At 36.2% G+C, this 19,421-nt stretch overlaps 6 protein-coding genes across 7 annotated transcripts; 2 read left to right on the top strand and 4 right to left on the bottom strand.

The window, feature by feature from the left end:
- Window positions 1–74: 74 nt before the first annotated feature.
- Window positions 75–535, bottom strand: LOC110226491. The gene is given in 1 exon segment (XM_021018418.1): window positions 75–535. A coding segment is annotated over 1 exon segment (453 nt). The 3' UTR covers window positions 75–82.
- LOC9306337 lies at window positions 225–3,488 on the top strand. Of its 2 annotated transcripts, none has more exons than XM_002870220.2 (5): window positions 225–409; window positions 608–2,437; window positions 2,523–2,727; window positions 2,817–3,004; window positions 3,093–3,469. In XM_002870220.2, the coding sequence occupies exons 2-5, from the start codon at window positions 613–615 to the stop codon at window positions 3,179–3,181; spliced, it is 2,307 nt and encodes a 768-aa protein (XP_002870266.2). In that variant the 5' UTR covers window positions 225–409; window positions 608–612; the 3' UTR covers window positions 3,182–3,469. The 2 variants fall into 2 exon arrangements, with proteins under 2 accessions (XP_002870266.2, XP_020872085.1); XM_021016426.1 differs by lacking the exon at window positions 225–409 and adding an exon at window positions 443–504 and having other exon boundaries at window positions 3,093–3,488.
- Window positions 3,489–4,037: 549 nt separating this feature from the next.
- Window positions 4,038–6,483, top strand: LOC9304310 (protein FRA10AC1). Its single transcript, XM_021019959.1, has 12 exons — window positions 4,038–4,151; window positions 4,248–4,315; window positions 4,598–4,679; window positions 4,898–4,981; window positions 5,097–5,136; window positions 5,221–5,266; window positions 5,358–5,416; window positions 5,505–5,572; window positions 5,681–5,764; window positions 5,858–5,956; window positions 6,049–6,098; window positions 6,208–6,483. Exons 1-12 carry the CDS (start codon window positions 4,096–4,098, stop codon window positions 6,306–6,308), a joined length of 837 nt encoding a protein of 278 aa, XP_020875618.1. The 5' UTR covers window positions 4,038–4,095; the 3' UTR covers window positions 6,309–6,483.
- Window positions 6,484–6,502: 19 nt separating this feature from the next.
- LOC9304309 (subtilisin-like protease SBT4.2) lies at window positions 6,503–9,630 on the bottom strand. The gene is given in 11 exon segments (XM_021019960.1): window positions 6,503–7,026; window positions 7,115–7,256; window positions 7,258–7,300; window positions 7,376–7,410; window positions 7,413–7,521; window positions 7,596–7,805; window positions 7,904–7,998; window positions 8,081–8,564; window positions 8,654–8,900; window positions 8,980–9,074; window positions 9,167–9,630. Coding segments are annotated over 11 exon segments (2,064 nt in total). The 5' UTR covers window positions 9,247–9,630.
- A 1,323-nt stretch (window positions 9,631–10,953) lies between these two features.
- Window positions 10,954–13,292, bottom strand: LOC9304308 (subtilisin-like protease SBT4.2). The gene is given in 8 exon segments (XM_021018417.1): window positions 10,954–11,269; window positions 11,272–11,598; window positions 11,683–11,887; window positions 11,996–12,107; window positions 12,184–12,393; window positions 12,495–12,589; window positions 12,671–13,154; window positions 13,279–13,292. Coding segments are annotated over 8 exon segments (1,644 nt in total). The 3' UTR covers window positions 10,954–11,072.
- A 2,738-nt stretch (window positions 13,293–16,030) lies between these two features.
- LOC9304307 lies at window positions 16,031–18,476 on the bottom strand. Its single transcript, XM_002868189.2, has 7 exons — window positions 17,985–18,476; window positions 17,801–17,893; window positions 17,473–17,700; window positions 17,219–17,371; window positions 16,999–17,052; window positions 16,768–16,911; window positions 16,031–16,664 (listed from the first exon to the last, which is right to left on the bottom strand). The coding sequence occupies exons 1-7, from the start codon at window positions 18,156–18,158 to the stop codon at window positions 16,299–16,301; spliced, it is 1,212 nt and encodes a 403-aa protein (XP_002868235.1). The 5' UTR covers window positions 18,159–18,476; the 3' UTR covers window positions 16,031–16,298.
- Window positions 18,477–19,421: the final 945 nt, after the last annotated feature.

Below are 19,421 nucleotides of genomic sequence, written 5' to 3'. Positions count from 1 at the left end.
TGACGCTAATCGGAGAAGAGAAGACGACGCCGTTTTCAAATTAACAAAATTGCCCTAAACGCAAACGACGACGTTTCAGTAATTAAGGGATGATATAACAAAATGTTAAAAAACGGAAAACAAATTTTAGCAAAATTGGGTTGGTGACGTCACGATATAGATTTGCCGATTTATAGGTCATAAACCAGAAAAAGCTGCCAAACCTATTTCTGCGAACCCTAAGACGGGCCGGGTCGATTTCTCCGTCATTGCAATCCTCCATCCTCCTCCGATTCCCTCCGCCGTTCGTCGGAAATCTCCATCTCCGGTTGATTCCAGCTTCCTCTTCTCCAGAACCGAAGCAATTCTACCGGAATTTCATCACTTTCTCCGAAACCGATTCTTCGTAACCGGCCACAAACCAAAACAGGTTCTTTTTCTTCATCTCCTTGTACACCAAATTCACGGGTTTGTTTTGTTTCTATCGAAATTGTTTAACTCGGCTAAAGAATATCGGTGCATGAGGTTTGCGAAATTTCAAATCTTTAATGTTCATTGGAGGATCTATGCTTAATTTTGTTATAACCCATTAACAAAGTCTCTACCTTTTCTTTGTCTTCTTCCTCAGGCTTAATGGATTCAGAATTAGAACCTGTAGCTCTAACACCTCAGAAACAAGACAATGCATGGAAGCATTGTGAAATTTACAAATACGGTGATAGACTTCAGATGCGTTGTCTCTACTGTCGGAAAATGTTCAAAGGTGGTGGTATCACCAGGGTTAAGGAACATCTTGCTGGTAAAAAGGGTCAAGGTACTATCTGTGACCAAGTTCCTGAAGATGTGAGGCTTTTTTTACAGCAGTGTATTGATGGAACTGTGAGACGTCAGAGGAAGAGACATAAATCTAGTTCAGAACCTTTGTCTGTTGCTGCTTTACCTCCTATTGAAGGAGATATGATGGTGGTTCAGCCTGATGTGAATGACGGTTTTAAATCGCCGGGTAGTTCGGATGTGGTTGTGCAGAACGAGAGCGTGTCGGGTGGGAGAACGAAGCAAAGGACTTACAGGAGTAGAAAGAATGCTTTTGAGAATGGTAGTGCGAGTAATAATATTGACTTGATTGGTAGAGACATGGATAATTTGATTCCGGTGGCGATTAGTAGTGTGAAGAACATTGTGCACCCGTCCTTTAGAGATAGGGAGAGTACAATTCATATGGCAATTGGACGGTTTTTGTTTGGTATTGGAGCTGATTTTGATGCAGTGAATTCTGTTAATTTCCAACCGATGATCGATGCCATTGCCTCTGGAGGATTCGGGGTATCTGCCCCCACACATGATGACCTTCGAGGTTGGATACTGAAGAATTGTGTTGAGGAAATGGCGAAGGAAGTTGATGAATGCAAAGCAATGTGGAAGAGGACAGGCTGTTCCATTTTGGTTGAGGAATTGAACTCTGACAATGGCCTTAAAGTGCTTAACTTTTTGGTTTACTGCCCTGAAAAGGTAGTCTTTCTAAAATCCGTGGACGCGTCTGAGATATTATCTTCTGCTGATACATTGTTTGAGCTACTTAGCGAACTGGTTGAAGAAATTGGCAGTACCAATGTTGTTCAAGTGATTACAAAATGTGAAGATCACTACGTTGATGCTGGGAAAAAGTTGATGCTTGTGTATCCTTCTCTATATTGGGTTCCTTGCGCTGCACATTGCATAGACCAGATGCTCGAGGAGTTTGGGAAACTTGGCTGGATAAGTGAGACTATTGAACAGGCTCGAGCTATCACAAGATTTATATACAACCGTAGTGGTGTTTTGAATCTGATGTGGAAGTTTACTTCTGGCAATGATATCCTGCTACCAGCATTTAGCTCTTCTGCCACAAATTTTGCTACATTGGGAAGAATTGCCGAGCTCAAATCCAATCTGCAGGCTATGGTTACTTCGGCAGAGTGGAATGAATGTTCATATTCGGAAGAACAAAGTGGATTGGTGATGAATGCTATCAGTGATGAAGCCTTTTGGAAGGCAGTTGCTTTGGTAAACCATTTAACGAGTCCTCTTTTGCGGGCTTTGAGAATAGTTTGTTCTGAAAAGAGGCCTGCAATGGGGTATGTCTATGCAGCACTGTACCGAGCAAAGGATGCAATCAAGACACATCTGGTTAATAAGGAGGATTACATAATATACTGGAAAATTATAGATCGATGGTGGGAACAACAACAGCATATTCCTTTGCTTGCTGCTGGTTTCTTTCTGAACCCGAAATTCTTTTATAACGCCAATGAAGAAATGCGTAGTGAGCTTATTCTATCGGTGCTCGATTGCGTTGAGAGATTGGTTCCTGATGACAAGATTCAAGATAAAATCATCAAGGAGTTAACCTCCTACAAAACTGCTGGTGGAGTTTTTGGAAGAAACTTGGCAATCAGAGCTCGGGACACAATGCTTCCTGGTATGGTTAATTTTCATTGATTTTCTTGTGCTAATCTTCTCTTGTACTTCTCTTACTTGACTCTCTTTGCATGCTTGGTTCTTAGCTGAGTGGTGGTCTACATATGGAGAAAGCTGCTTGAACCTCTCACGTTTTGCGATACGCATTCTTAGTCAGACGTGCAGTTCATCAGTTAGCTGCAGGAGAAACCAGATACCCGTCGAACAAATATTCCAATCGAAGAACTCCATTGAGCAAAAACGGCTCAGCGATCTTGTATTTGTTCAGTACAACATGCGCCTCAGACAACTGTAAGTCATAGATTTTGCCCATCTCAGCCAACTTCTTTGTTTCCAGGTAGTAAGTAAGGATACAAATAATGGTTCTATGTCTCATCTAGGGGTCCTGAAAGCGGGGATGACACACTAGACCCGTTGTCACTCAACAGGATAGATGTTCTTAAAGACTGGGTTTCTGGAGACCAAGCTTGTGTAGAAGGAAATGGAAGCGCAGACTGGAAGTCGCTAGAGTCTATTCATAGGACACAAGTAGTACCAATTATTGATGATACTGAAGACTTGGGCTCAGGTAAAAAGATTCAGCATCCTCAGACAATATTTACTTTTTGTTTTCGAAGATTTGAGATTTGAAAAAAAGATGAAATAAATGTGTACAGGTTTTGATGATATTGAGATATTCAAGGGAGAAAAAGAAGTGAGAGATGAAGGTTATTATACAAACACATCGGAGAAGTTATTCACGTAAGATTTATCATGGTTGGTTTAAGCCTCTTCGTCAGCTCTTTCTATCTTTCAGGAAGCTAGCTATTTGTAGTCATAGGTTTCGATTTGTAATTTTAGAGTCATCCCCTTAGATTTATCTCTTATACAAGACGTTTCAGTATTCTTATTCTTCGTACTCCATCATGCATTGTCCTATTAGGTTTCCATAGAGTTTGGGTTTTATTGTCAGGTTCTGTCCAGATTTTAAGTTGTTTGACAAATATATTTGCTGTGGTCATGAAATCCAAATGCCTATTTTCTTTCATATATATTTGATGGATTTGTTAGAACATGAGAATCACAAAGTCTCTATGGCATAATTACTCCTTAGTTCTTGTCAAGTTTTGACCAAATATCTAAGCATACACAACAGAAGGACTTGTCACAATGTGTGATCCATTCAACCAAACCAGAGACAATTTACTGGTAGTCATGATAGCAGGAAGTGACAAACTAGGACGAAGCCTCTTTACAAAAGCAGCTATACCTAGGATGATACCAACTTTAGTATGCGTCTGACTGGTTTTCTATTCTTATCGAAAAATAAGTAACCAGCGTAGAGTGAAAGTTGGTATCATCCAAAGCTTATAGGAAGAGAACCAAAGACCATGGTAATCAAAACTAGATGTTTTAAAGATAACTCCATAGGCTCCAATCCATTATGTTCAAAATTTTTAATGGTTTGATGATACTTTGATTTATGGTTTGATCAACACTAAAAATATATAAAACAAACAATATTTAAGTCACACTTTGGACATTTTAACATTTGAATGGCCCATATTGTTTGGCAATACGGCCCAGCCCAATAAGAAACAATTGGAGCAATCGGAGAAAAAAAGAGACGGAGAAAGCTAAAGAAGGTCTACGATAGCTCCATCGGACATCGGCGGCGACATGACTTCTTCGGCGGCGATCAGATCTGACATCTACGACAGAGAAGAACGCAAGCAGTTAATCTTCCTTCTATCTATTCTTCTTCTTCCTGCTCCTGTTCACTGTGTTCGAATCCGTCAGATTTTCTCTTGATTGCTCAATCGTCTCTGCAGGCAATACCAAGCACATATTCGTGGCCTAAATGCTTACGAGCGGCATAAGAAGTTCTTGAAAGACTACGGTACTACACTTGTCTTTCGATTTGTAGCTTCGATAATTAGGTTTTAATTATGGACAAATAATAAGGGTAAATAAGTGGCTTTCTATTTATCCAAAACCCAAGTTGTCCCAAATCAAAATCTGGTTGATGAACAGTCTTCTCCTCTGAGTTAGGAAGGAGGCTACAGTCAGTCATACAAGTCTTCTTTTTTTTTGGTCTCCATTAGAAAGATTATACCTTTTGCCTTGGAGTTAGCTGCTATTTGAGGAGGTTTGGTAATCTTTGTTTCTTGCAACTTTACAGTTCGTTTTTATGGGAAGGATAAGCCAGCTGAAGTCAAATTACCGGTTAAAACCGATCAGGACACACTACGAGAAGGATACCGGTATGCTGCAACTTTGGATTTATGTTTTGTAAGTTTTAATATGCATGCTTTGTTGATGAATTTGTAAGTTTCTTGTTGAATCTTACTTGGTATTTGCCCGGCATATGTTAGCATATATCTATTACTACATCGCCTTTGTTTATGAATCATAGAAAATGTTTTTTTTTTTTTTTTTTGTCTTTGTATGTTTACTCTTAATTTTGGGTTTGTCTTGCAAGGTTTATACGTTCTGAGGAAGATGATTTTAATCCTTCTTGGGAGCAAAGATTGGTGAAGCGATACTATGATAAGCTTTTTAAAGAGTATCCTTTAAAACATTGTGCTGCTTTGGAGACATTAACACCTGGTAGATTACTTTTAGTTACTAATTTAGTGGAGTGTGGATAAGTACATGTCTATCTCCTTGACTGATTGAAGATACTGTATAGCTGACATGTCAAGATACAAGACTGGTAAGGTAAAGTCTAGTGTGTGAATACCACATCTCATTGTAGATTCCTGTTATCTTTTGTTGAGTTGACTTATTTTTGAATCTTTGTAGATGGGTTTAAGATGGAGAACGGAAAAGGAAGTAATGACTGGGAAAGGTTAGTATTACTTCAAACTCTTTTGTCTATGATTTCTTTTGAAGGAGCTGTGATAAGAGTTTTGAGTGTAAATGCAACTGCTTTCTGTCAGGGCAGTTTTTGTGTGGGAGCAAACATTGTGATGAAAAGGAAGGGTTAGCAAGCTATGAGGCATGCATCTTTAGAGAGTCTCTCAATTACTGTTTTGATGTTTGTGTCGGATACTCGGATTATTTCACTAAGATTGTTGATTTTGCAGGTGAATTTTTCTTATCATGAAGCTGGAGAAGATAAGCAAGCCCTTGTAAAACTCGTAGCTTGTAAGAGGTAGGCACTCATTGTACATCTTGCTTATCCCTATACTTGTATCCTGGTTTGTTTCTATGCTTTTGGTTAACACTTTCTTGGTCTAATATCAAACGTTTTTGGCATTAGATGTGCAGAGAAGCTTTACTATAAAAAAAGAAAGGAGGGTGAAAGATCAGAGAGTAAAGAAAAGAGAAAGCAGAAACGAAAACGGTTTGGATAAAGAGATTGATGTCATTTTATAACTAAGGGTCACAGTTTTGTTTTGGTACACATTAAGCTAAAAACATTAATTTTAAAATTCAGGAGTCAATCACACAGTGAAGATGACACAGACGAAGAGGAGAAAAGAAAGGAGGGTGAAAGATCAGAGAGTAAAGAAAAGAAAAAGCAGAAACAAAAACGGTATGGATAGAGAGATTCACGTCATTTTACAACTAAGGGTCACAGTTTTGGTTGGATTACATTACACTAAACACATTAATTTGGAAATTCAGGAGTCAATCACACAGTGAAGATGACACAGACGAAGAGGATAGGAGAAAAGGTATGATATTTGCGAAGTTCAATATATTGTGTCTAATCTATTCTATATTGAAAAGGTTATGGATTATTATAATTTTGGGAAGGAGTTAATAGAAAGTTTCATATTGCAGGGAAAACAGGAAAGTCCAAGTTGGAAGGTGGTGATAGAGAAGGCAAGGATGATGAAAACTTCGATGAATACATGGAGGGGATGTTCCCGGGTAAGGGGTGATAATTTTGGGACTTTAGAGTTTCAAAAGGTGATCATCTACATCACAGTGATATCTTTTATATCATAGCCTAGATTGAGTGTAAACACTTATACCCTTATCTACTGAAAGAAACGGAATTTTAGTATTGAGAAGGTCTTTAGAACACAGACCATAACATCAAATACTTTTATTATCTCGAGTTTGGGGTTGATAGCTAAGTATACACAACAATAGGACTTCTCACATTGTGTGATCCATCCGACCAAATCAGAGACGCCGACACAATACTAGAAATACCAGCAAGACTCTTGCCAGAGACTGTAACGGTGTAAGACTTCTTCTCCCCTGGTGACTTGAAAGAGAGCGTATTCGGTTCGACCTTGATACTGAGTTTGGGATCGCCAGACAATTTTGCCTTGTAAGTGGATCCCTTTTTCCCAACGTTGGTGACTGTTCTTGAAAAAGTGATATCTGAAGATGAAGCTGAAACTTTGGCTGCCATTGAAGGGTAGTTGAGATTTCTCATAGTAAGCTTTGATTGTTCAGAACAAGTAAAAGTTCCACCCGCAATAGTACTAATGCCATTAGATGAGTAGTCCAAAGAGCAAAGCACGTTCAAGTAATCCTCTTTGGCTATTTTGTAAACAAGTCCTGGATCAACTGCCACTGAAGGGTTAACAAATCCTGATCCATATGCAAACTCAGCTTCTGCATTTTTCGAAGCGTTCATTGCCCAAGCTGCATTAAAACAAAAAGGATCGATTCGGATCTCATTTAATTTAAATTCTTCCTTCAGGGAATAGATCAATTTGATGTTGATAATTACCAGTAGTCATGATAGCAGATTTGACGGCAGAAGCAGACCAATCAGGACGTAGTGTCTTGACATAAGCAGCTACACCTGCGACATGAGGGCAAGCCATAGATGTTCCGGTCATGAAATAGTAATCCACGCTTTGTCCAGGAAGCGCGGTTTGAGCCAATGGTGAATATGCTGCTAATATATTGACTCCTGGAGCTGTTATATCAGGCTGCATGTACATCTCAAGACATCAATCAATCCAAATTCCAACAAATGTATAATCACAGAGTTCAGTTAGTTTTGGTTGAGTGTCTGTTACCTTCAAAATGTCACTAAAGAGAGTGTTTGGACCGCGAGAAGAGAAGGTAGGAACAATTGGAGCATCATTATCTTTAACTGTCGCACTCTTCAATATAGTTCCTTGCGGGTTTCTGTTTCATATAGAAAAATGTCATTAACATCTTAACAGAAACTAATCTAAGATTTTTTTATGTAACATTCTTACGGTGAGGAGAGAATGTAAGATCTTAATGCTTCATAATTGGTATCATCTAAGGTTGCAACCGCAATAGGACCAAGACCGGGAGTATCAACATCGGTTACATGAAGGATAGTTCCAACCGCACCCCCTGCTTTCTGTTCCATTACATTATTTGGAACATCGCACACAACAATCTTTCCTTCCACTGTGTTCAGGCAACCGCTAGCGCAACCCCTAACATAGAATACAAATGTATCAAAAGGTATATCTATAAAGTATATCTTCTTGAGTTGCGAGTTAGGTCACTATAGATTCTTTGAGTAACAAGTTACCTTGCTAGCTCCTCTGTACAGTTGTTTGAAGCAGTTTTTCCGTACGCCAAAGGATACTTCTTTCCCTTTAAGTCAAAGTCATTGATCGATCTTCCCTGGATATACATACTTTAATCACCATGATGACGACGACACGCACATTCATATACCAACTGAAACAAGGGAAAGACTTCTTACAGGTATCATCTTGTCATCTCCATTAACCACATTAGTAACAAATTTTCTATCAGTAGAGCCAGCAGCCACCGATATGACCCACGGTGCAAGGTTATCCGCTTTTCCAAGTGCAGAGCCGGCGTTTCCAACCGCTACCGTGGTAACAATCCCTTTGGTCATCGCGTGAAATGATCCTATAGCAATAGGGTCATTGTCAACTTTAGTAACACCGCCTCCAAGAGAAATGGTTATAACATCGACCCCATCCGCTATAGCATCGTCAAACGCAGCCAACAGTCTATCGCCACTGCAACCCGCTGGCTCGCACACTTTGTAAACAGCAATTCTACCTAAAGGCACACCACCTCTTGCAGTTCCTTCTGCTACACCGTTCACACTCACTCCTTTTACTTTGTTTCCTGCGGCTGTTGAAGCCGTGTGTGATCCATGAGCGTCACTGTCTCTTGCCGAGTCCTGCACATAGTGTCGTGCTCCAATCACCTTTCTGCAGTATAAATTGAAATAGAAACTTGGCAGACCAATCCTTTCTTGTCACGCAAGAAACTTTGAGAAGAAAATGAAAATGTTACTAACCTATTGCAGCTGAAATTAGTTCCTCCTGCGCAAGTTCCTTTCCATTTCTTTGGTATTGGGCCAATGCCTTGGTCTGAAAAACTCTTGGATTCAGGCCAGATTCCGCCGTCGATTACACCAACTATTATATTGCTCTCGACCTCAGGGACATGGTTACTCTTGTCACCAAGTCCCATGAACTCATAAGATCTTGTTGTCAAAAGCTTATAAACGGTGCTTGGGAATACGGAAACCACACCTTCCATGCCTTCAAATTACACAAGACATCATCATCATCAACCAACATGATCAGGAATTTCATTATCTTTTATAATTATAAAACTCACCAATAAGTTTATCTTTTTCAGATTCAGTAAGTTTGGCTGCAAAACCATTGAAACTTCTTCCATAGCTTCTAACCAAAGAATCTTCTATGGAATTACTGCAGAGCAAAAAAGACAAGTGACAAGAATAACGTACACAACAAGCAACAAGATTTGGGTGAGAGAGATTTGAGAGTCTTATATTTTAAACCTTGATTCAATAACTTCTTGAAGGATATTTTGATGGTGGGACATAGGAGAGTAAGAAGCTTTTGAAGGAAGAGCTCCCATGTAAGCAATATACACCTGCGTCAAAATGACACAACGATTGAAATAGGCCAATACAAATTAAGAACGTAGATTAGTTATTTGGTTACGAGACGAAACATAAATGACTTGCCTTTCTTTCATCTTCAATAGCTGTTGGAATCTGACAAAGGCTCATGAGAAGCACCGAGGAAAGACAGAGAATCAAGCCAAAGGAAGCCATTATCGAGACTTTCAATTGTTGATTAGAATTCTTAATATGTGAAGTTGCTAGTACATGGTTCTAAATATGTAAATATGTGGGTAGTGTTTATAAAGAGAAATGATCGTGACAATGCAATGAATATGGGAATTAAATATATACAGTATATTTCATTCCATTCTATGGTAATACGAATTTTAAATTCAAAAAATACATATATGAACTTGTACTAATTCGATATTCAAAAAATATATAGTAAAGTATTTCATTAAACTTATATTTTATCAAAAATACATTATCCATTTCATTTTGTTTTAAGAACTAGATTATCTATTTTATAATAATTTTATTATTTTTATATAAATATTTAACATTTTTAATCTAAAAGAAAATAGAAATCTAAAAAAATGTGAATAAATTTGATCGATTGCTGTTTTCATAAAGTTTCTTTACTCCACAAATGTGATCGATTGTTGTTGTTAGGATCCATTTAAAATATTTTTTTTTGTTTTTATTTATTTTAAATATATAAACTATAATAAGTACATAGAATGGGTTTAATACTATAGTTAACATGATTTTGTTTGTTTGAGAATGGATTGAATACGATAAACAACATGATTTTCTTTATTTGATAATTAATAAAAATGATAATATGATTTATTCTTTAGTTTTCACTAAATCATTCTCTCGATTTTTTGGTAAATATGGGATAATATCATTGTCATATCTCTATATTATTAATTGAAAAGTACATGCTTGAAAAAAGTGAGGAGTACAGTGACCTTAAAACTCTAGAGAAACTACATTAATAAGGCCATTACATATTAGTATGATTTTATTATAGATATTTCAGTAATTTTGTTTCCTTTTCCACATATATTTTGATATTATATATTATGATATTTAGATTTTGTAGTATATATATTTCAAAATATATCATATCAAAAGAAACATTATAGATTTTATGATTGTTCATATATATGAAATTTACTTCCAAATAAGATTTTTGGAAATCTTATGTTGGAGATTTCTTACGTCGAAACACAAATATAATGCTTTGCAAAAAAACATATATAATTTCTAAAATAAAATTTGCTTGCATATAAAGCGTTTTATCTACAATTAATTGAGAAGTACATTTACATGAATGCTATTACGAAAAGTCACTCAAAGAACAATTAACTACTATGTATTTTTCTAGGGAGCAAATATACATGAAACAGTAGAAACAATTATGTAAACCACTTTGAGGTTTTGATAACTCAAGCAGACTAAATGATTATCGATCGAGAACTTTTCAGTGAGACATTAAATTTAGTTATATACTTATATCTTTGTTGTTTAATAAACAAAGTTTACAACTCCGAGTATTGTGATGTAGATTTGTAGATTTATCATAGTTCATATATGGATTATAAATCGCAGAAGGGACTAGGGAGAGAATAGAGTTGTGATTCATAATGTCAGGTTAAAAGAGCTAAGTCCAAGTTGGAGGCCCTAGTCCTAGACCGAGTTTAACCATGAAATGAAGACAAACAGAACCACTTCTTATTTAAAGAAACTGAATTTTAATATCAAGAACATACTAGTATATCACATACAATAACATCAAATACTTTTATTGTCTTGAGTTTGGAGTTGATGCCTAAGTATACACAACAATAGGACTTCTCACATTGCGTAATCCATCCGACCAAACAAGAGACGCCGACACAATACTAGAAATACCAGCAAGACTCTTGCCAGAGACTGTAACAGTGAAAGACTTCTTCTCCCCCGGTGACTTGAAATAGAGAGTCTCTGGCTCAACCTTGATGCTGAGTTTTGGATTCCCAGACAATTTTGCTTGTAAGTGGATCCCTTTTCCCCAACGTTTGTGACGGTTCTTGAAAAAGTGATATCTGAAGATGATGAGCCTGAAACTTTGGCTGTCATTGCTGGGTAGTTGAGGTTTCTCATAGTAAGCTTAGATTGTTCAGAACAAGTAAAGGAACCACCCGCGAGAGTACTAATGCCTTTGGATGAGTAGTCCAAAGAGCAAAGCATGTTCAAGTAATCCTCTTTAGCGATTTCGTAAACAAGTCCTGGCTCAACTGCTACTGAAGGGTTAACATATCCTGATCCATACGCAAACTCAGCATCTGCATTTTTCGAAACGTTCATTGCCCAAGCTGCAACAAAACAAAAAGGATTCAGGTCACATGTCAGTTAAGTGATTTCTTCAGTGAATAAAACGGTTTGATGTTGATAATTACCGGTAGTCATGATAGCAGATTTGACGGCAGAAGCGGACCAATCAGGACGTAGTGTCTTGACATAAGCAGCTACACCTGCGACATGAGGACAAGCCATAGATGTTCCAGTCATGAAATAGTAATCGACACTTTGTCCAGGAAGCGCGGTTTGAGCCAATGGTGTATATGCCGCTAATATATTCACTCCTGGAGCTGTAATATCCGGCTGCAAATATATATGTTTTAGTTGTCAAGACATTGATCTAAAATTCAACAAATGCAAAATAGAAACACTAATTAAAGTTCTGTGAAATTTGTTTTGAGTGTTTGTTACCTTCAAAATGTCGCTAAAGAGAGTGTTTGGACCACGAGAAGAGAAACTAGCAACGATCGGAGCATCATTGTCTTTAACTGTCCCACTCTTCAATATAGTTCCTTGTGGGTTTCTGTTTCACATCGAAAGTTGTCTTAAACATCCTTAAAAATAATATAATCAAAGAATTTCTAAGGAAAAAGTCTTACGGTGAGGAGAGAACGTAAGATCTGAATGCTTCATAATTGGAATCATCTAAGGTTGCAACCGCAATAGGACCAAGACCGGGAGTATCAACATCGGTTACATGAAGAATAGTTCCAACCGCACCCCCTGCTTTCTGTTCCATAACATTATTTGGAACATCGCACACAACAATCTTTCCCTTCACCGTGTTTAGGCAACCGCTAGCGCAGCCCCTACAAGAAAATAAATACCAAGAAATGAAGATCTGTCGATAAAGTGAAAATTCTTGAGTCACAAGTCAAATCACTTTTGGAGTCCTTGAGTCACAAGTTACCTTGCTAGCTCCTCTGTACAGTTACTTGAAGCAGTTTTTCCATAAGCCAAAGGATACTTCTTTCCTTTTAAGTCAAAGTCATTGATCGATCTTCCCTGTATGTTCATACTTAGTCACCATGATTGATGACAATATCATATTCATATATCAACTGAAACAAGAGAAAAGTTTCTTACCGGTATGGTTTTGCCTTCTCCATTAACCACATTAGTAACAAACTTTCTATCAGTTGAACCTGCTGCCACGGATATGATCCACGGTGCAAGGTTAGATGCTTTTCCAGGTTTAGAGCCGTCGTTTCCAACAGCAGCAGTAGTAACAATCCCTTTCAGCATTGCGTGAAACGATCCAATAGCGATAGGGTCAATGTCAACTTTAGTAACACCTCCACCAATAGAAATGGTTATAACATCGACTCCATCGGCTATAGCATCATCAAACGCAGCCAACATTCCGTCGGCATTACAACCTGCTGGCTCGCAAACTCTGTAAATAGCAATTCTACCTAAAGGTACAGCACCTCTTGCGGTTCCTTTTACCACACCGTTCACACTCACTCCTTTTACTTTGTTTCCTGCGGCTGTTGAAGCCGTGTGTGACCCGTGAGGTTCTTTATCTCTCGCGGAATTCTGAACATAGTGTCGTGCTCCAATCACCTTCCTATAAAATTTTGGATTAATCTCTATCTTTGGATCCTTGTGTGTCAAGCAAAGAAAATTGGAGAAGAAAAAAGAAAGTGAAAATGTTTCTTACCTATTGCAGGTGAAATTGGTTCCTCCAGCACAAGTTCCTTTCCATTTCTTTGGTATTGGGCCAATGCCTTCGTCTGAAAAACTCTTGGATTCAGGCCAGATTCCGCCGTCGATTACACCAACTATTATATTGCTCTCAACTTTAGGGACATGGTTGCTCTTGTCACCAAGTCCCATGAACTCATAAGATCTTGTTGTAAGAAGCTTATAAACGGTGTTTGGGAATACCGAAACCACACCTTCCATGCCTTCAAATCACACATAACATCATCATCATCATCATCATCATCATTACCAAATTAACCATCATAACGAATCTCATAATCTTTTATAAACATAAAAACTCACCCATAAGTTTATCTCTTTCAGATTCAGTAAGTTTTGCTGCAAAACCATTGAAACTTCTTCCATAGCTTCTGACCAAAGAATGTTCAACGGAGCTGCAGATCAAAAGAGAAAAAATAATAACGTAAACAACAAGCAACAAGAGTTGGGTTAGTGAGATTAGAGAGTCTTATTAAAACCTTGATTCGATAACTTCTTGAAGGATATTCTGATGGTGAGACATAGGAGAGTAAGAATCTTTTGAAGGAAGAGCTCCCATGTAAGCAATATACACCTGCGTCAAGATGTTACAAAGAATGAATTAGGCCAATACAAATTAAGATATAGATTAGTTATTATGGTTACCAGACGAAACAGAAATGACTTGCCTTTCTTTCATCTTCAATAGCTGTTGGAATCTGACAAAGACTCAGGAGAAGGACCGAGAAAAGACAGAGCATCAAGCCAAGAGAAGCCATTATCGAAATGTTGATAAGAATTCTTAATATGTGAAGTTGCTAGTACATGGTTTATATATATACGTGTGTAAGAGAGAAATTATCTTAACAATGATTTATGTTGTAGAGATTTATTTATTTTTTAGGTTTTAATTATATTTCCTTAAGCTTGTTTTTGTGTGTGTGTGGAGATTATGTATTTGAATCTGGTTTGATTGTGTACATTATGATTGATGACTTATAACAGTGTATATGGAAGCAAACTCCATAAATCATAAATGTACACAATCATAATAAATTTTAGTTACTTTGATTCTTTACTAGACCAGATCAAAGACCAGATCTTATAAGATGTCCCCAAAAATAAAATAATCAAGATCTTATAATAGTATTAGATACAAATTTCAAAACTCAAAAATATTTAAGACCTATTTCAAAAATTAAATAATCTAGATCTTATAATAGGATTAGATCATACTTATTTTTCCTACCAAAAAAAAAAAAAATCATACTTATTTTTATAAAATTTCAATTTATTAATTATATGATAATTTTTTTTTGATATTTTTGGATCGATAATGTGAGACCCAACTCCTCAATAAACCCATTATAGGCCCAACAAAATAAAACCTAACCGCCATAACGTTTACTTTGTGTGCAAGAAACTGGTTAATCTGAAATCCTAAAATAACATATCTGAGGTACCATCTTTGGGGTAGTGTTTGGAGGTTCAAAACTAATCCGATCAAGCTGAAATTTTGGGGAGAGTTCCTTGTTATAGAAAGCTTGAAATTCAACGGTGGGACTAAGAAGTTAACCGTCCATTCTGAAGTTACTAGTGCGTTTGTTTAGATACTTAAGTGAGCTGTTCTTCGTCATCAAAAGGCAAAGGTGAGGGTGTGATCTGCGGATATGCGATTACAAGTTTCTATTTTTATGCTTCATGATTCACTTGCATAAGATTAGATCTGTTTGCTTAGTAGTAATGACTTGTTAGTTAGTATTGATGATATGATGATTGTTCTAGTGATATATGATGACTGAGTTAATGTCATTGTGATAACAAGTTAGTATATGTGTTATATGAGAAAGTGGAATTACCATATTTTGAGATGATGAACAGTGGAAAAGTGAAAAAGTGGAAAATGGTTTACATTGAATTGATGGGTTCTTTGTAGCTGAATAATAGACTGACGAGTCCAATGGAACTAGATAGGTTCAAAGTTCATGGGAGATGATCGAACCTGGAATTACTGTGGAGATCTCGCTAAGGGCGAGAATGAGTTTTGTGTTATAGTTTGCATAATGGTGCAGACTATATTAGTGTTGTGTCTTTTTCTATGTGATTGTTGATTGTTGTGTATAAGTAGTTTCATGTATCATATTTCCAGTAGGCGGAAAGAATCCTCTCACTGAGTAATTCTTTACTCACCCCTTTTTCTCCATTTTTCCCAGGTTAAGGTGAAAATCGTGAGTAGTAACGCAAGTCCGTCTCGCTTATGGTGTATTTCGGGAACCTCGGGTATATTTTACTTTACTGTTATTTTCTTATATTTCTAAATTCGTTTTTAGTTATGTTGGAGAAAAGGTTTTGAACTATTTTTGACATTATTTAAGACAAGTTTATATTGAATTTTTAAAACAAGAAATGATTTTCGGAAAAGTATGATATGATGAAATTATGAAAGTGGGATAGAGGAAAAGATAAAGTAAAGTGGAGAAAAGGTTTTCAACTATTTTTTTCTACGGGTTTCGTAAATATATTCTAAGAACTACTCGAACTCGTTTTTTGTCATTCGTGTATTAATGAAATATGAGTATTTTTCAACCAAAATATATCTTAATGATAATAAATCTAGTCATCACGATCTTTTACCAGACCAATCGATCAATGAATTTATCTCAGAATGTCTTGACTTGTCTAAAAGTGTCAAATTAAAGTCTTTTTGAAGGATAAATAAATTCTTCAAAGCAAACTTACATCCAGTGATTACCATTCCACAGTTGAGCCAAAGTAGAGAAGATCCGACTGGTTGTACTTTGTTACTTGATTCGTTTAGGTTTAGCCTATATCGTCACAAGTGGCTACTTGATTCGTTTAGCCTATGTCAATGCCATTTCCTATGTCTTGTGCATATGTATAGTTATCGGACAAATTCTCTGTTTAATTTATTAAGACTTTGTTTCGAAGAAACCCATAAAAGCGATATTTATTGTATAATCAAGTCAATGTAATGTTTTAATTTTCATTCCGCAAAGTACTAATCATATCAGATATTTCCCGGACCACCAAAAAAGATTATATGACCGGCCTTAGGGTATTTGTGAGTGCTGTAGTCGTCAATTACTGTGTAGCCCCGATCGTTGTCCGCGAATTCTTCGAGATATGCCACTCTGCGGTCAATGTAATTAAAACCGTCGAGTACGGTTATACGTTTGATATATGCATCGTAACGCATATCCTCAACAGGATAATGTCCATATCCCATTTCAGGACTCGGCAGGTATGCACTGTACACTTCTCCGCCCCACTCGACGTAATTTCCAGAGCTTTGATGAAACCTACTCGACGGCCAAAATCCAACTTCTTCCGCATTATCACCAAATTGCAACCACCAGTTTCCATTTTTTTCGTCCTATTACCCGGAAATAATAGGTGAATTTTGACATTAGATAAAGAAACACAAAGTATTTCAGAAAAGTTTTTGAATGCATAGTCGTACTCATGATTATTCAAACCTTGATTAGACCGAAGATTCCATAGTGACTTATCTTAGCACCGCGGATAGACACTGGCAACAACGCCGTACCAAGTGGGAAATCTTGACGAACGAGTAACATCCCAACGTTGCAGTTGCTATTGTAACATGATTTTCCACCTGACTGTTCCATCAATATATACATTACATTATATATGCTAAATAAAAAAATTAAAATGGAAAATTTACTAGCATGATGTGACTCACTCACATTTGTATAGACGAAAGTCCGGGGTTGGCTGTCCTTGTACAATGCTGGATTTACCTGAATTAATAAATATAATTTGTGTTTATTAAAAGGATTTATTCAACAATATATTACATATTTTGTTAGTTACTAAATAAATTAAGCAAATAAAGTCCCCTTGTAGTCAGATGTTTTTGTCGAGTACAAGTTGTAGACGACAAAATAAATAAATTAAGTAACTTACGGTGAAACCGGTTTGGATGAAATCCTTTCCAATCTGAATGTGAAGTCGAGAAGCACTGAATTGGGCTGGCTTAACCTTAGGAGCGGTTATACAAAGTTCCATTGTTGCTCCATTGAACCTCTGGGTTGGGTCTAATGACCGAGCCACCGCATACTAATCCCGTTCATTCAATGACCAAACGTTATTATCAGTATATAAATATATCAAACTGTGTTTTGATAATCTTGTTTTTTTAATTACAAGAAGCAACTGACATGATGTTTGTCGTTATGGAGGACACTATTAGAATTATCAGTGGTAGTGTTCCAAGAGCCTCGGGGTTTATGATTATCGCCAAATGAGTCCAATCTCAGAAGATCGTCTTTAGTGACTCTTTGTATGGGGACGGTACCAATGGGACAACCCACACCATTCTCCCATAAGTAACCAAAACCGGTATTGTTTGTCCTTCTTTCTCTCATTCCTTTCCATATCGGACGCATCTAAGACATGCCGAACACCATAAACATATTACTATCTTTTTTTTTTTTAATGTTTCTAAAAGTATATAAGTATATAGAACCGATATATCCCAAATTATACCTTGTAATGGTATGTGTGATTTTGCATAGAAGGATGATCAAATGCTGGTTGCTTGAAGAAGTCCACACATCCGTATCTTTCTCCATCTATAGTCTATCATTTTCAGCCATTTCTATAGAAGTTAACATATATTACTTAATTGTATATAGAGAACATTAACAAGATTGTGAAGATATATAAAAACCTTGATGATCTTGACAGCGGGTTTGTTGATAGACTTTAGTCTCTTCTCGATTTCTAAATCTTCAAATTTAGAAAAGCTCTTGGCTTCTACGAAGACATTGTTATGACTTGTAATTATGTGACCAAAGATGCAACTCATTAAGAACATCCACATCACTGGACCTCTCACTTCCATTTTTATCAACAATAGAGAGAAGAGAGAGAGTTTATTGATTTTGAAGCATTTAAGATAAAGGTTAATATATAAAGGTCAGGCAGGCCGAGAAAGGAACCAAACATTTGGTTCTTATTAATTCAAGACTGTTGACCAAATTTATTTTGAAAAGACTAATTTGCTGATAAAATTTAATCAATTAAAATTTAATAAAATTTATTCAACAGATTCTTACTAATTCGTGAGAGACTTAGTGTTTGGTCAACAATTCCTAAGAGACTAAAAAGGTGTTATTGGTTTCTAATTTACAAGAAATTTTGATGACTTTAATAAAATTATAGAAAGTAAATAAATGAAAGATGCTAAACTATTCCTAGAGAGTTTTCTATAATCTTGTTGATTAGTTTTTTTTTATAATCTTGTAAAGTTTTCCAAACAATCTCTCTATTTTGATGATACTTTTCATGACTTTATTTTGTGAAGAAAAAGATAGAAAGTCATAAACAAATAATATAATAATTTAATTCATTAACAATCATAGATTTTTTTTGTTTTAATTGAATAGCACAAAAATTTTAATGACTTTATAAAAGTATGAATCCAATAACTCCAGATTTATTTAGATTTTAGATTATTTTTTATAAATCTTAAATTAATAACACCAAACTAACAAACTTTAAAAAATCCTGATTGAATAACAACAGATTCTACATAATATTGAAAGTCACTAAAACTCTATTTAAATCACAAACCAATAACAATATTAATGAATTAACATATAATACAATTGATCTAAATTAATTTGGTAGAGACTTACAATATGGCTCCAAAGTAGGTCCACCTTTAATTAAATCAAGTAACTTACAAAGTATGATTCCACCTTTCCTAGCGGAGTTCGACTCCACTAAGACGTGTTATCCTGCATATTAGGGATTGACTATGACTCAGATCTTGTCGATCCAAAAATGTTTTTAAAAAATAAAATAAAAGAAGCAACTTACATGATGTTTGTTGAAATGAAAAACACTATTAGTATCATAAGTGGTAGTGTTCCAAGAGCCACAGGATTTATGATTATCTCAAAAGATCCTTTTTGGTGACTCTTCGTATAGGGACCGTACCAATTGGACAACCCACACCATTCTCCCATAAGTAACCAAAACCAGTATTGTTTTTCTTTCTTTCTCTCATTCCTTTCCATATTGGATGCATCTAAGACATGTCGAACACAATACACCTATTACTGCCCTTTTCCTATTATGTTTCTAAAAGAATATATATACG

This window comes from Arabidopsis lyrata, assembly GCF_000004255.2.
Source record: "Arabidopsis lyrata subsp. lyrata unplaced genomic scaffold ARALYscaffold_7, whole genome shotgun sequence".
NCBI lineage: Eukaryota > Viridiplantae > Streptophyta > Magnoliopsida > Brassicales > Brassicaceae > Arabidopsis > Arabidopsis lyrata.
This window is presented reverse-complemented; position numbering and strand designations above follow the sequence as displayed.

Bases quoted from the DNA above. Each gene is read 5' to 3' on its own strand.
- LOC9304307 (XM_002868189.2), bottom strand. From the start codon at position 18,158: ATGGAAGTGAGAGGTCCAGTGATGTGGATGTTCTTAATGAGTTGCATC. The intron at 17,894-17,984 runs GTTTTTATATAT...TGAAAATGATAG, and splicing joins CCGCTGTCAAGATCATCAAG to ACTATAGATGGAGAAAGATA. The intron at 17,372-17,472 runs GTCAGTTGCTTC...GAACGGGATTAG, and splicing joins TCCATAACGACAAACATCAT to TATGCGGTGGCTCGGTCATT.
- LOC9304310 (XM_021019959.1), top strand. From the start codon at position 4,096: ATGACTTCTTCGGCGGCGATCAGATCTGACATCTACGACAGAGAAGAA. The intron at 5,765-5,857 runs GTTTGGATAAAG...TTTAAAATTCAG, and splicing joins AGAAAGCAGAAACGAAAACG to GAGTCAATCACACAGTGAAG. The intron at 6,099-6,207 runs GTATGATATTTG...TTCATATTGCAG, and splicing joins CGAAGAGGATAGGAGAAAAG to GGAAAACAGGAAAGTCCAAG.
- LOC9306337 (XM_021016426.1), top strand. From the start codon at position 613: ATGGATTCAGAATTAGAACCTGTAGCTCTAACACCTCAGAAACAAGAC. The intron at 2,438-2,522 runs GTATGGTTAATT...CTTGGTTCTTAG, and splicing joins TCGGGACACAATGCTTCCTG to CTGAGTGGTGGTCTACATAT. The intron at 3,005-3,092 runs GTAAAAAGATTC...AAATGTGTACAG, and splicing joins TACTGAAGACTTGGGCTCAG to GTTTTGATGATATTGAGATA.